The 13,250-nt window shown below is 37.0% G+C and overlaps 1 protein-coding gene across 6 annotated transcripts in view; it reads left to right on the top strand.

Moving 5' to 3' along the window:
* VPS13C (vacuolar protein sorting 13 homolog C) overlaps window positions 1-12,610 on the top strand; it is a 74,366-nt gene extending 61,756 nt beyond the window's left edge. For all 6 annotated transcript variants that reach the window (XM_069025865.1, XM_069025862.1, XM_069025860.1 and 3 more), the window contains 7 exons: window positions 463-508; window positions 1,534-1,657; window positions 2,301-2,415; window positions 8,045-8,136; window positions 9,081-9,204; window positions 9,462-9,548; window positions 10,932-12,610. In XM_069025865.1, coding sequence (XP_068881966.1) covers window positions 463-508; window positions 1,534-1,657; window positions 2,301-2,415; window positions 8,045-8,136; window positions 9,081-9,204; window positions 9,462-9,548; window positions 10,932-11,021 — 678 coding nt within the window. In that variant the 3' untranslated portion in view covers window positions 11,022-12,610. The remainder of the gene's footprint in view (window positions 1-462; window positions 509-1,533; window positions 1,658-2,300; window positions 2,416-8,044; window positions 8,137-9,080; window positions 9,205-9,461; window positions 9,549-10,931) is intronic.
* Window positions 12,611-13,250: the final 640 nt, after the last annotated feature.

Raw genomic sequence — 13,250 nt, 5'->3', positions numbered from 1 at the left:
TCTTTGTCAACTAAACTAAACAGAAAAGACAAACAGGCAGTGGGTATGGAGGAGACTCAGTGTAGTGCTTCAGCTGTAGAGTTTGAGGTCATGTTTCTGGTCAGCCTGAGGAACTGAAGTTAGGATCTTGAACAGGAAATAACACCAATTTCTCCTGTGAATTGTATAAATAAATAAATAGTTACTCATGCTCAACAAATGTGTTAGGTAATTAAAATAACTGGATCCTTTCTTGAATGACAGAATTGACTGCAAGGTCAAGTCTTTCCCTCATTTATAGTTTTCTTAAAAATACAGAGTAAGAGAAAAAACAAAGCCAAAAGCCCTAGCTAAACAGTGTTTCTGATACTGAACTTTATATTATAAAGTTTTAAAATAAGTATCTGAGACAACAGGTTGCCCAGCTGGACTGGCAGCATTCCAGTTTCTCATTAATTATTAACTTAATTATCTTTGTTTTAGGGTGTTGTTGGAGGCGTCACAGGCATCATCACTAAACCAGTAGAAGGTAAGCACGAAGGCTGCACTGCCCAGCTTAAGTGGTTTCTCAGTACTCTGCAATTTATTTTGTAATGTTAAGAAATATCAATCTAAGTGTGATGATGCTAAGGCATAGCAAGATTTGTATGTTTCTTATTCAAATGTGAACAGACACGATGATTTCCTCAAATATCTTTAGATCTGTTATTGGCTTTACCACCTTTTAGAACTTTGTATGAGTTAAGAAGTGGTTGTCTCTGTGATGTATTTTGTTAGGCCTGCTGTAGTACTCAATTTATTGTCTGAAGCCAGAATAAAGGTAGTAAAAATAATAAAGTAAAAATCACCAACTGAAAAAATTTTTTGTGACTCCAAAAGTCAGAGAAATCTTAAAAAGCAAATTTGGTCTTATGCCTGAAGTCAGTATTTGTTCCTGTTACTTCACGAATATGATACAAAAAACACCCAGGATAAAATGCCTCTTACTAATCTTAAAGTCACAGTGATGTAAATGTTGGGAGTCAATTGTTACTGTGTGGCATTTTATAGCTTTTGGGTGATACTTTGATATATAGTCCTTGTCTCTTTGGTGGATGAGCACAGCTGCTTTCTGAACACTCTTTTGACTCTTCCATAGTTATATATCACCAGACCCATGTAATTTTGAGTTAGAAGTAGTTAACTTCTATCATACTTGTGCATCTTAGTGTCTTCAGAATATTTTGTTATTAATGTTAATTTACGAAAAACTGATGTATGGCCTGCCTATATCCAGACTGAAAGTGTGAGAAGGAGAATCTTGATGACATCTCAGTTCTGGGCCCTTCAGAGGCTGGTAAGGTATTAATGAACAGTGGTGTGTCTGAGCACACCAGGAGGCAGTGGGTGACTTTCCACAGACAGCTCTTTGTACAATAGGACTCTGCAATCAATGGCTGTGGGCTGTGTCCAATACAAAACATTTCCCCTGTAGCAGTAATGGTTTCATTCTGTTGTTAATGTCTTCAAGTAGGTCATGAAAACATTTATTTTTCTGTTTCCTTTCTTTTAAAGGGGCTAAAAAAGAAGGTGCAGCTGGATTCTTCAAAGGAATTGGAAAGGGGCTTGTAGGAGTGGTAGCCCGTCCGACGGGAGGCATTGTAGATATGGCAAGCAGTACCTTCCAGGGAATTCAAAGGTACAATGCCAAGAGGAGGTTGTGAAGTACTCCCCCTATGTTGGATATCAGGTGGTAAAGTGTTCCAGTAGTGCCACATGATTATCTGTTAAATACAAAAAGCAGGATGGATGATATGTGGGGTTGAGAAATGTCCAGTAGCCTGTAACAGATGTATTTTATGATGATGAGGAAATTGCTGCTTCAGAGAACGTTGCAGAGTTGAAGTTCAAGTAGACAATAACTAATCAGTTTTTTCCTTTTGCTCCTTCCCCTGATGACAAATGTCAGTTAAATTTACTATGAAAAATAGACCACTGAAATTTTCAGAGTAAAACTTCCCAGTTTGAAATTTGGTTAGCAGTGCACATCAGGGGCTCCATGTGTTTTAAGGGACCTTTGGATAGTGTGTCAATAAACTTGAGAACCCTTACTAAATTATCTGCATTTGGGAATAAAGTTCTCAAGCTTATTCTGTAGCTGTTTAATTGGCTACTGCTACTTTTGATTTATTATTATCAGTGTGTCTTTACTATTTACATCTGCAGGATAGGCAGGATGTGTAAGTGGGATGTGTGGCAAGTGAAAGGGTGACTTCTTAAAGGTGTATTGATGAAACTCAGGATTGTATGAAGCTTACCAGAATCCTGTTGCATTATGGCAGGGTGGCAGAATCAACGGAAGAAGTGTCAAATCTCCGTCCCCCACGCCTCATCCGTGAAGATGGCATCATTCGGCCCTACAACAGGGTGGAAGCTGAGGGGTATGATTTGTTTGAGGTATGTTTTGCATTGTAAACACCGTTAAAATTCTCTAACCTCCAGGGTTCCTAAAGGATTAAGTTGCAATCAATCTGCAGCAGTCATTATTTGAAGTAAAATTTGCCCCAGCCTATTTCATAAGGCAAGCCTGGATAGCAGGGGAGGCCCAGTGCTTGGAGTAAGCTGAATACAAAAAGGGAACTGCAGCATTGCTGTTATATGGTCTTCTCCATTTTATGTTCTGTAATCAAGTCTCATGCTATGGAAGGAGGTAGTAGGATTAAGAATTATTAGGATTAAGATTTTAAATATGTGGCAAAAACTCCATTTTGATAGTTCCAAATTTTTTGTTTTTATAACAAAGCTGGGGTTGGTTTACAAACTAAGCAACTTTTAAAAAAGATTAATAGAGCTTGAATTGTTTGGTTGTATCAGCACTTCAAAAAACTGCATGAATTTTCAAACTACCACTGTTTGGTTTTTCCTTATGTTATTCATAATAGCAATCTGTCGTAGCTACAGGCACTGTGTGGACATTTAGCCTACTTTCTCATGTGGATGTGCCTAACATATGGAAGATGAATAACATGAGTTTTCAAGTTCTAGATAGTCAGAATCTGGTTTGTATTTCATACTTCATGTTCTTAAAACTTACCTTTAAATGGTTATTCTGTTGCTAAAAAGTTAGAGTAAAATAGCTGCCTATATTAATATTTTAAGATCAAAACTTGGATATTTGCTACTTGCTTGTAGATGGTCTTTTAATCCTTATTCCCTGTTCTATTTATAACATTTCTTTTCTTTCTCCTTCTCTCCTGGCATGCAGCAAGAACTGGAATAATGGAGTAAACATTTTCCATATTTATTGTCTATTTCTGTCATGGTTTTTTTATTTGCCTTAAGTATTTAGATAAAGGGCATGATTGCATTTACCGTCTTCTCCCCTTCATCCATATCTTTTCTGTGTAGCAGTTGAATAAAGTGGTGTTTCATGCTGTCCAGGCTAAGAAAACAAACTTGAATAATCATCCTCAGTAAGATTAGATGAGTGACTCAGATAGGAGAGACAGGGAGGGTTTCCTGTATATTTGTTTTTCTAGGGATGCTTAGCTCCTTATGAATGGCAGCAACAGAAGGCACCTGGAAAAAAGAATCACAGTAGATTAGATCTGGAGTTCATTTATTTATTGGTGTTCTCCTAGAGCTAAGAGCTTTGGACAGAGGGGGAGAGCAACATCTTGAGCAATATTTAAAATAGTGATATTGAGTGGAATTTCAGGGAAGATGCTTATAATTTCATGATCTAGAAGTACTGTTTTCATATAAATGCTGAGAAAACCTGTACTTGTGGTTTCTGTACTATACCATAGGCCTGTCAGCTGCATATCTGCTGACCCACTATGCCTTCAAGTTACTATTACTGGTTCTTTATGAACATTTCTCAGTTAAAGTATACAGCCAGCTTAGCTGTGTCCGGTTTTCATTCACAGAATCTTCAGGGGCTTTGCTCTTCAACATAAACACGTGTGAGCTTTCAGCTCTTAACAGGAATTTACACACATACACACACACACACACACACACACATATATATTTTAAAAAAGTATGTATATATATATTTCTAAACTAAGGGATGCCATAAATTTCATTACTAATACAGCATCTTATAAATTAGCAAGCTAAGCTTAACAAGCTGGTGTCGGAGCAAATTTTTCACCTATCACATGGGAAAAAATGTTGAACAGAAGCATCTTTGCTGGTAATGCCTTTTAGAATTTAATGGTCAATTTTAAATTGTTCAAAAAAACATTTAGCGAATTTTTTTTGGCTGATTAAATGAAATTAAGTTGTGCTATACTAAGCAGGCCAAATTTTTTCTTCTTGAGTTTTGGGGTTTTTTTACTATTATGCAGTTCCTCCACATCTAGTGTTTGTATTTTTTCTTAAATGGTGTAGATTGGAACTGGATACAAACCAGGAATGAATCCTCTGTATAGTTCACTAAATATAGTTTGTTTCTTTCAACGAATCACTTAATGAAATACAGGAGAGGTTTAATTAACTGATTTTGATTTTTGTGCTAGAGGTCACTGTTGGGAAGGCTTTGTTTTCTAATGTGAATTAGAAGCAAGACAGGACAGTGTCTTTACATGAAACTGGATATTTAATGAAAAAGATGAGTCAGAAAGTCAATTCTATGTGCATTTACAAATTTAATCACAGTAGGTCTAAGTGCTGTTTATTTTTGGATCAGTTTTGATCCTATCTTACAAGTAGTTTAACCAGAACCCACACCTTCTCACCTACTTAAACTACATTTAATGCTTATGTCCTTTTAAAACAAATACAGGCTCACAGGGTGGAAACCTTGTAAAGTTACCTTAAGGAACAGATGTCTCAATGCCATCCAGTGATTGGATGGAAAAATGTTTCACTTAATTTCTTGTGTGTGAAATGCAGGCATTAGAGCTTGTCTTAGGAGGAGTAAACATGTAGGTTTTAAAAGAAAAGGTACTTGTTCCACAGGGAAGGGGGGTTTTTGGTACAAACTGAGGACTGTACCAGGTGGAGTAGATCAGCTCACTTGTGTAAACTTGTTAATGCAGTTCCTTGTGGCAGAAGGGCTGCACCTGGTGTATGTGGGCTGTGTAGGGATGTGCTCAGTCAGCTCAGAACCCAAAGGGAAGTCAGATCTGCCGTGCTGCGGGCTGTGCCTCGGCTCACGGTGCGAGGATGAGTGTTAAATAGAAGCACACAGGATAGCTGGAGATCTCAAAGGACAAGTAGGGCAGCTCGAGGAGAATTGTTTTCCAAGGAATCAGCTCTCATGAGTTTTAATCATGTCTGAGGAGTGTTTAAGTTGAGGTTTGCTGGAGCAGGTGGTGGGAGCCTTTGGCATGGCGGGGCTTTGCTGTGTGCTTGAAGGGACTGTGCCCGGTGAGGGGCTGCTGCTCACCCAGCTCCTCAGGGCTGGCATGATGTCACTCATACATTATTCAATGCCCGTGGCATTACTTTGTTTCATTTCCCAGTTAAAGCATGGAGCTTTATAAAGAATGCAGAACACCTCATGAATAATTGAGGCAGGGTGGTGAGACAGTGTTGTGTGGCAGAGTGTAGACTATGCTGGAAACTGCAGATTCTATTTCTGGTTGACTCACTGTTCTGCTGTGTAAATTTGCACTGGTTCTTTCATTTCCATGTAAAATAAGAATGAGTTAATTTCTTCAAAGTGCTCTAGTATGTTCATAAAAATAACAGCTTTTGATAAAGATGTCTGAATTTTAAGAGTGTGCAGATCATGGAGTAATTAACATCAAGTGCAACCCCCTTTCTACATAATCTATCAGGTGTATTGAGAAGAGCTCTGAGAAATACTGCATCTTTTAGGCACAGGCCTCAGTGGGAACTCTTACTTTGGTAACATATTGCATGTAAAATCTAAAAATACTATCGGGATTGTTTCTGAAGTTAGGAGAAACAGGCTTTCTTTCCGAAGCTTTGAGTTTGAATAGAGAAACATGCTTATGAATAAATCTGTTTAAATATGTGGCATGTCTAATTTCTTCATATTCAACAAAAGGATCCAGAATATGGATTGCAGCCTTTGAATTACAGTCTTCACATGGTGGTGGGTTTTCTATTTCTTAATTTTTTTACTTGTTTTTGAAACAGCTATGGGTCAGGTATAAATGTGAGTTCATATTTTCATTTTAGTCATATGCTGCCATGTTTCTTCTAATGTTTTGAAGACACTTTGAGATAAGCAGTCTTTCTGGTGTCTTTTTTTTCCTTTCATGTACTTTGTACAGTTTCAGAAATTTTTAAGATGGTAAGAAAGGGATATTTTTTTATAGAAGATGTTGGTTTACCCTATGGTTTTGGTTGCTGAAAAATACTGGATTAAAATGTATTTCAAAACATAACACCACTAGAGAGCAAGTCCAGGAAAGCACTGTGCTGTTGATTTCAGCTCTTGAATATTCATATACTTTTGAGATTAAAAGATTTTTTGGAGTCAGTTGTGATGTATGATGATGCTTTAAGATGTTTGTTGAACTTTGAATATATGAAAATAAAATGCAAATATAAAAAAAAGTTGAACCTTCTTTTAATTGATTCTTATATAAGCTGATCTTTCAATTTTGGTTACTTAAACTGCATAGAGTTAAACCTGTTGATCACAGACAGCTGTGGAGTCAAGTGGAGCCTCTATGATCATCTCATTGGTTTTCTGGGTCCATCTATGGAAAGACAAAAGGAAATGGCTATTTACAAGAACTAACTGAAAACACACTGAAGGTTTAGTCCTTTCTCTTTAGCTCATTGTTATTAGTTTGTCAGAAACAACTTGAGGAATTTACTGTTATAGAGGCTGAATTCCACAGTAACAGCTGTTAAATGAACTGAAAGTCATCTTACTTTTGCTCTGAAGAATATCAAACTAATTTTGGGGCACCCCTTTGCAGGCACTTGCTAAAGGTTGATCTGAAGTGCAGGCATTCTGCACCCAGGCATTCTTTCTTACTTTTCCCATGTTCCTACACAGGAGCTGCCCATTTTCCCTTAGAACAGGTTGTATCATAAAAAAGTGGTTGTATTGACCTAGAGGGTACAAAGCTAATATGCATTGACTTTATGCTTATATAACTGTCTTGCTAATTTTTGCTAATTAAACACTATTTATAAGTGTCTTTTTAAAAGACTTTTTGCATATTAGCAAAACCAGTAGTTGACACAGATTTATTCTCGTACCCACTTTGAGGCTGGGTTCCCACTGGTAGCATATTATTAATTTCATACTTTTATCTTTTGCTGCATGATGTTTTTATGTGCATTCCTTCCCCACAAAGACGTTCAGGTGTCACTCAGTGAGTCTTGCTGCCTTTAATCCAGTGTTATTGGGAGCTTGATGTGGGGATGACTGTGAGCCTGTCTTCTGTGCTGGTCTGTGTTGTTGATGGAATGTTGTAATCCTGGTGACATGCTCTAGGAAACATTTTAGTTTAGTCAAAGAGTATGTACAGAATGGGAAATCTGAAAAAAAATCAGTGATTAATTGCCAAAAGAAATCCTAGGAGTACTTCAGTGCTTTATTTCAAAACTTTTTCTAGATTTTAGGTTGTCACTTGAGTTGTAGTTGTCTAATCAAAACATGATGAGTAATTTTGTCTTGCACTTTCATACACCTTTGTGTATTTTGGGTGTTGCAAAGTCATATCTGCTCAGTGCTTCAGAAACCTGATCTTGAGGTGCATTGAGAATTTGTATCTTGGTATCTTTCTGAGGGTCTGGGTCATGAACCTCATAAGGGTACATGACCTTTGCAGGGTTTTCACTCTTGAATGAAGCCTGCAGCGTGGGGTGTAGCACAATGAACATTATTAAACAATTACTGGTGCAGGAAAGAAGTTAAAGCTGGAGAATTGGTCTGATACAGCAGTGTCAGTGTTCCACCATTGAGTGGAACGGATCAGACATTTCAGTGACTCAGCTTTAGGACTGAGAGCTCTGTGAGAACCTCTGTGTGACTTTACAGAACTAACAGTGAGGTAACTTTTCAGAAGGCTTTTGAATTCAAGACACCAATTTCATTTGATTTTCTTTTTTTGTACAGCCCCCAAATTATTTTTTGTTTCTGTTTCAGAAGCTGCACATCAGAAAGTTGGAAAAAGAGGTGTATCGATACCACTGTGCAATTCCAAGAGGCAGAAGAGCAAACCTTATTGTTACCAACAGGTATTAAATTTTGAATGCTTTCTAAGGGTTTGACATGATTTCGACTTGGGGATTAGACCTATGGCTAAGTCTAAACTGATTGCTATTCTCTGCCTACCTAGTTTCCATCTCTATTTTCTTCTTGATTTTTTTAGTATTTTGTTTCCTAAATGGAAAATGTAATCTAGTTGTGATGTCAGTGCTGGATACTAATTTGGGAAGACGGTTTACTCTGAGAGCAGCGACCCTTTCATCATACTGGAGGGAAATATTCTGGTTTTTCACTTTGGTTTTGGTTTTTCAAATAAGCTTGTGATAAGGGTTTGCAGTCAAGCTAGTGGTTTGATAATACACTTTTGCAACCTTGTTAATGAAAGGATATTCTAAATGAAGTCTTAAGTCTTTGTACCAGCATGAAAATTAATATTTAACTCATCAGACAAATTTTAGAATTCAAGATGTTACCAGTCTTGAGTTTAAGAACTCAAAAAGGATTACGATTTCCACATTCTATAGGTCACCAGTTTGCACCTCGGCTGAATGTATGAGAGGGGCTCATCCATAATAACACCATGGAGCTTCCCAGTGTGGTTTTTAAAATAATGATCAGCACACTTCAGAATTCAGGCTGCAGATGGACAAGCTTTTTGAGGCACTGTTCAAGGCCATGAATCATAATTGAGCAATTTAGTTTGTTTGCAGACTTAGATAAATGTACACTTCTCTCCTGATCCCCCTTGGCCCGCTCATACTGTGTGATATCTTACATCATCTATGACTTTTAAAGACCAAGTGATTGTCTCAGAATGTGTTAAGGAAATACAGGTCCACTGTGACTGAGTGGATATTTTAATCCACATAGAAATTGCCTTCTTAAACAAATGTTTTCATTTTGTTTAGTTTTTCTAGCAAAAGCTCTAGTCCCAGGGAGAAATTGAGTGCAAACTTTTTTTTTTCTTGAACAGGAGAGTGATATATGTGAAAGAAGTGGAAATCTTAGGCCATTTAACAACAGAATGGGATTACTTATTTGAAGAATTTACGCGTTATCCCTCCTATGAAGCAAATATTCTAAAAATTACAGTTTTGGTAAGAAAAACATGTAAATTTTTTTCTATTTAACACTCACTAGAGATCCAGACATGCTTTTAACTTATTTATGGTTCTGACTTCTAACTAAGGGAATATATGACAGGATGTACTGGAAGTTTCTTGAAAGTATGACAGTTGGGTTGGACAGAAATGTTGAAATGTAACCTGAAGTTGACATTCAAGGCCTTTAAGCAACAGATTCTGCATTCTTGTTTTGTGAGTCATCTGAAGCACATTTTTGTTCCCCTCTGCAGCAGGATCAAAAGATGTTCCAAAGAAAGGACAGTACAGGTCATGAATGTGTAAAGACAGTTCAGCTTTGGGATGAAGCTACAGCAAGGGTATATATATTTTTTTTTAATCTTCTTTTCTTATGATATTGTTAACAATTGTTGAAACTCAGCGTGTTAAAAAGATGGTAATGTTCAGAGACTTGTTAGAGAATAGGCTGCTGTGCTTGAGGAGCATTTACCATAGTTTCATGTTGAAAAATGAGTTTAACCAAGAGTATGATGAGACCAAATAGTCCAAAGCATTTAAGAGAGTTTATGCAATAATAATTTAATGTTGAAGTGACATAGTCTTAGGTTTTGTATGTTAAAGCTCATTAAAGGAAAATAATTCCAATATCTAGAGTGTTAGGTTGTATTAAATTCCCTATAGTCTGTAGGATTCCATGTATCTCCTCATTATTTCAAGATCATCTGACTAAGCCAGTAAGTGGACCTTGTAGGAAAAGGCTTACTTAGATTCCTCCATCCTCCCTTCCCACACCTGGTTTTTCTACCATTTATCTCTAAGTGCTTGTTCCTGTTCGTGCTGGGGAGGCTGGAGTATTTTGTGAGCCTTTGTTCTGTGGATGGTTGGATCTTGTAGGTAACTTACATAATCTGATCTATCAATTTGGATAAATTCCAGGGTACTTGAACAATAGAAAAATTTACCTAAGAAACCTTGTGTGTTACTGTAGTGTTGTATCAGGTGATGAGAGAGGAGGTATTCTCCCTGATACCAAAAGTGAAATCAATTAGATCCACAGTGTCTTGGAAGCACGCTTGAAATTGTAGCTCCAGTAAATGGCAAGTCAGCAGATGGAATCAGAATCGGGGCCAAATTGCTGCTATTAAATTGATTGAACCTTCTAAGAGAAGGGGTTAGACTGGGAAGGTAAAAAATTGCTATAATTTGGAGGCACTTTATATACTGGAAGAGTCGATCTTAGTTCTTTACTGTGTCTTGTCTAAAAATGTTCCTTCAGCTTTCTCTTACAGCACATCTTCCAAATCACACTTGGAATTAAGGCCGTGTTCAGACAGTACCACGTGCCTTTAGTGTGCCTGTATCTTAGTGGCATGGCCAAAGCTGGAGCATTGCACAAAACACACAGGTCACACTAGAGGATACTTCCTTGTGTTTAATTACTTTTTTTTTGGTCTTATTTCCTAACTGCACATACCTTTGCTGATATTCATGCATCTATACATTAAAAACAGATTTTTTCTGTTCTCAAGTGCAATACTACCCATTCACCTTTTGTGGATTTCTGTTTCTGTTCATCAGTTGAATATTGTGCATGTGAATCAGGAGCTAAGTATTTGACTTAAACCAGCCTGTGCATGTGGGTTTCCATGTTTGTTGAATTAGCCATGGTTTAGTAGCATCTTATGGAAGAAAACTGCTGCCTGCTTTAATTGTTTATTTGCTTTCACTCTGTTGTTCTACAGAGGGTTTGTTGTGCCATTCAGGAAGCCCAGACAACAAGAAAACAACAGAAGCTGGTGAAGAGAGCGTCCTTGCAGTTGAGGAAACCTTAAATGCTGTCTTGATAATGACAGGATTTGTCGGGTTTGGCCTTTGGTATGCAATTTTCTCCCTAAAATTGATTAGAAGCACCATGGAAACATTGGATAAAAAGTAAAGATAAAATATCTGAAGTCTTCTTTCAAAGTTAACAGCCATTAACACTTCAGTTTTAGAAGACATGCATCTTTTAGAAACAATGGATTTCTAAAATGTGCATTTCAGTTTAAAAATTACAATTTTTGATAAACTGTTTTCCCACTCTGAAATTTTACTTTCTGCCTTTTTTAATGTCAGAGATTCTAAAATGAAGTAGTTATCTTATTTGCACTCTAAATTTATGGTTTACAGACCCAGTGGTAGTAGTCGTGGTTCTGGTATTTTGCAAAATTAGTTACTTCTGTTTGTGATTGAAATGAATGAAAAAATCTATTTTAGACAGCATTCTCCTTAAATTAAAAACTGTACATAATTTAGCTAATACAATTACATCTCTGAGTGTTTAGTATTAGAAAATACTGCAGTGAAGCAATGTAAGAATGAGTATATATGAAAGAAATAGGCCATTGTTGTCTGGAAATGTTTACTTTGGAGTGTTGTCACATTGTAAATGAAAATCTGCACTTTAAATATGGAAAATATTGTTCAACTGTTGTGTGCCTGGTTATGGTTTTGGTTGTATCACTGTGGCTTAAAGACTTCTCCAGAAGGAACAGCCCACTGAGTTGAGCATCGTATGTCAAAAGCTTCAATCTAAGAACTTAGCTGTCCATATTTTGGTGTATAGTCACTCTGCGGGAAGAATGCCATCTCATTAAGCTAAAAGTCACTTCTGATACAAAGATTTTGTTGCAGTTTGTCTTCCTGAAGACTGTTAACATTCAGTTTAACACGACATTTAAACACAAAGTGTATGCCTCGTGTGAGTAATCCCATGAACTTCCTTGAGATAAGTTCCATTCTTAGCATGAGGCACATCCATAGGTAACTGAGTCAAGAACTATATGAGCAAACAGATTTGAATTCAGTGATCAGTGAACTGAGAGCTTTTGCTGTCAGTCTTTGGCTCTCAGATAAGAAAATCAGTGTCCTTGTGAAAACTCATGAAAATTTGCGCTTTTCAACTTACTTCAATTGGAAAGAATAATTTCTGTTTCTTACTTTAATTTTGTGCTAGATAATAGCTGTAGATACAAACTTGATGAAATAAAATGGCACTATTTTTCTACAGATCCATGCAGTGAACCAGGCCTGGATTTTTAAACACTGTACTTAAGGGCTGGTGCACTGTATAAATGCACTCTTAACCTGTACCTATGAGCTCACCAAAGTTAAAAAGCTTAAGACATTTGAAAGTAAGCTGCCAAACACGGAACTTGTAGAGAGCATTGCCCACGTGATTTTATTGGTGTTGTATGCACATGGCTATTAATCCGCTTTGCTGCATGGGAAAAAAATGTGGTACAGCCTTTAATTCCCTGCTATCACCTGTTTTCTGGAAAGTTCTGCTCAAACAATAAATAAATCAGCTGTCTAGGTTGTATGTATATCAAGTTCATGTTAAAAAAAAATAAATTTTTATATGCAAGTATTTGTGCTATGATTTAAGGTGTTGTTGCTTCTCATGTGCATTATGCGCTGTTGCTTTGTCTCGTGTCACTGACACTGTATGGAAACAATGGTTGGAGTACGAAGGTAGTGCAAAAGAGCTTTCTACAGCTCAGCAGCTCTTACATCTTGTTTTCTGGCATTTAGGGATAGTTGTTTGTGTACTGCCTCTTAATTCATACTTGAAAATAGATGTCACTTTAGTCTACTTGGTGCATGTTCAGACAGTACCATGTGCCTGTTTTTAGGGGAATTGGAGCTTAAAACAGTTCTGAAGACACATTTTGGACTCCAGTCTTCTGCTTGATCCAGTTATATATTTCCTCATGTTTTTGGTAAACTTTCTGGTTTGAATTGTAAACAGTAGATATTTCATTTTCTCATATTTCATTATTTTGAAATGCAGATCTTTGCAGTTCGGGTTGCTAGCTGAATTTGTACTGGTAGATGACCTCCAGCTGGAGTGTTGCATGACCTTCTTTACCACTTGGATCAAGAGGACATGAGAGAGGAATTCCATTTCTTGTTTAGATGAAGATGGATTTTTGGGATGAATAGGTTTCCAGTGCTTGTCCTGGGCTTTCCTCAAGTGTTCCACTCCATTTCACCATGTGTCCTTCTGTCTTTGCTTTTTT

The sequence above is a fragment of the Aphelocoma coerulescens genome, chromosome 10, assembly GCF_041296385.1.
Source record: "Aphelocoma coerulescens isolate FSJ_1873_10779 chromosome 10, UR_Acoe_1.0, whole genome shotgun sequence".
NCBI classification, from domain to species: domain Eukaryota; kingdom Metazoa; phylum Chordata; class Aves; order Passeriformes; family Corvidae; genus Aphelocoma; species Aphelocoma coerulescens.
The sequence above is the reverse complement of the archived record's forward strand: the minus strand, read 5'-3'. Positions and strand labels throughout refer to the sequence as shown.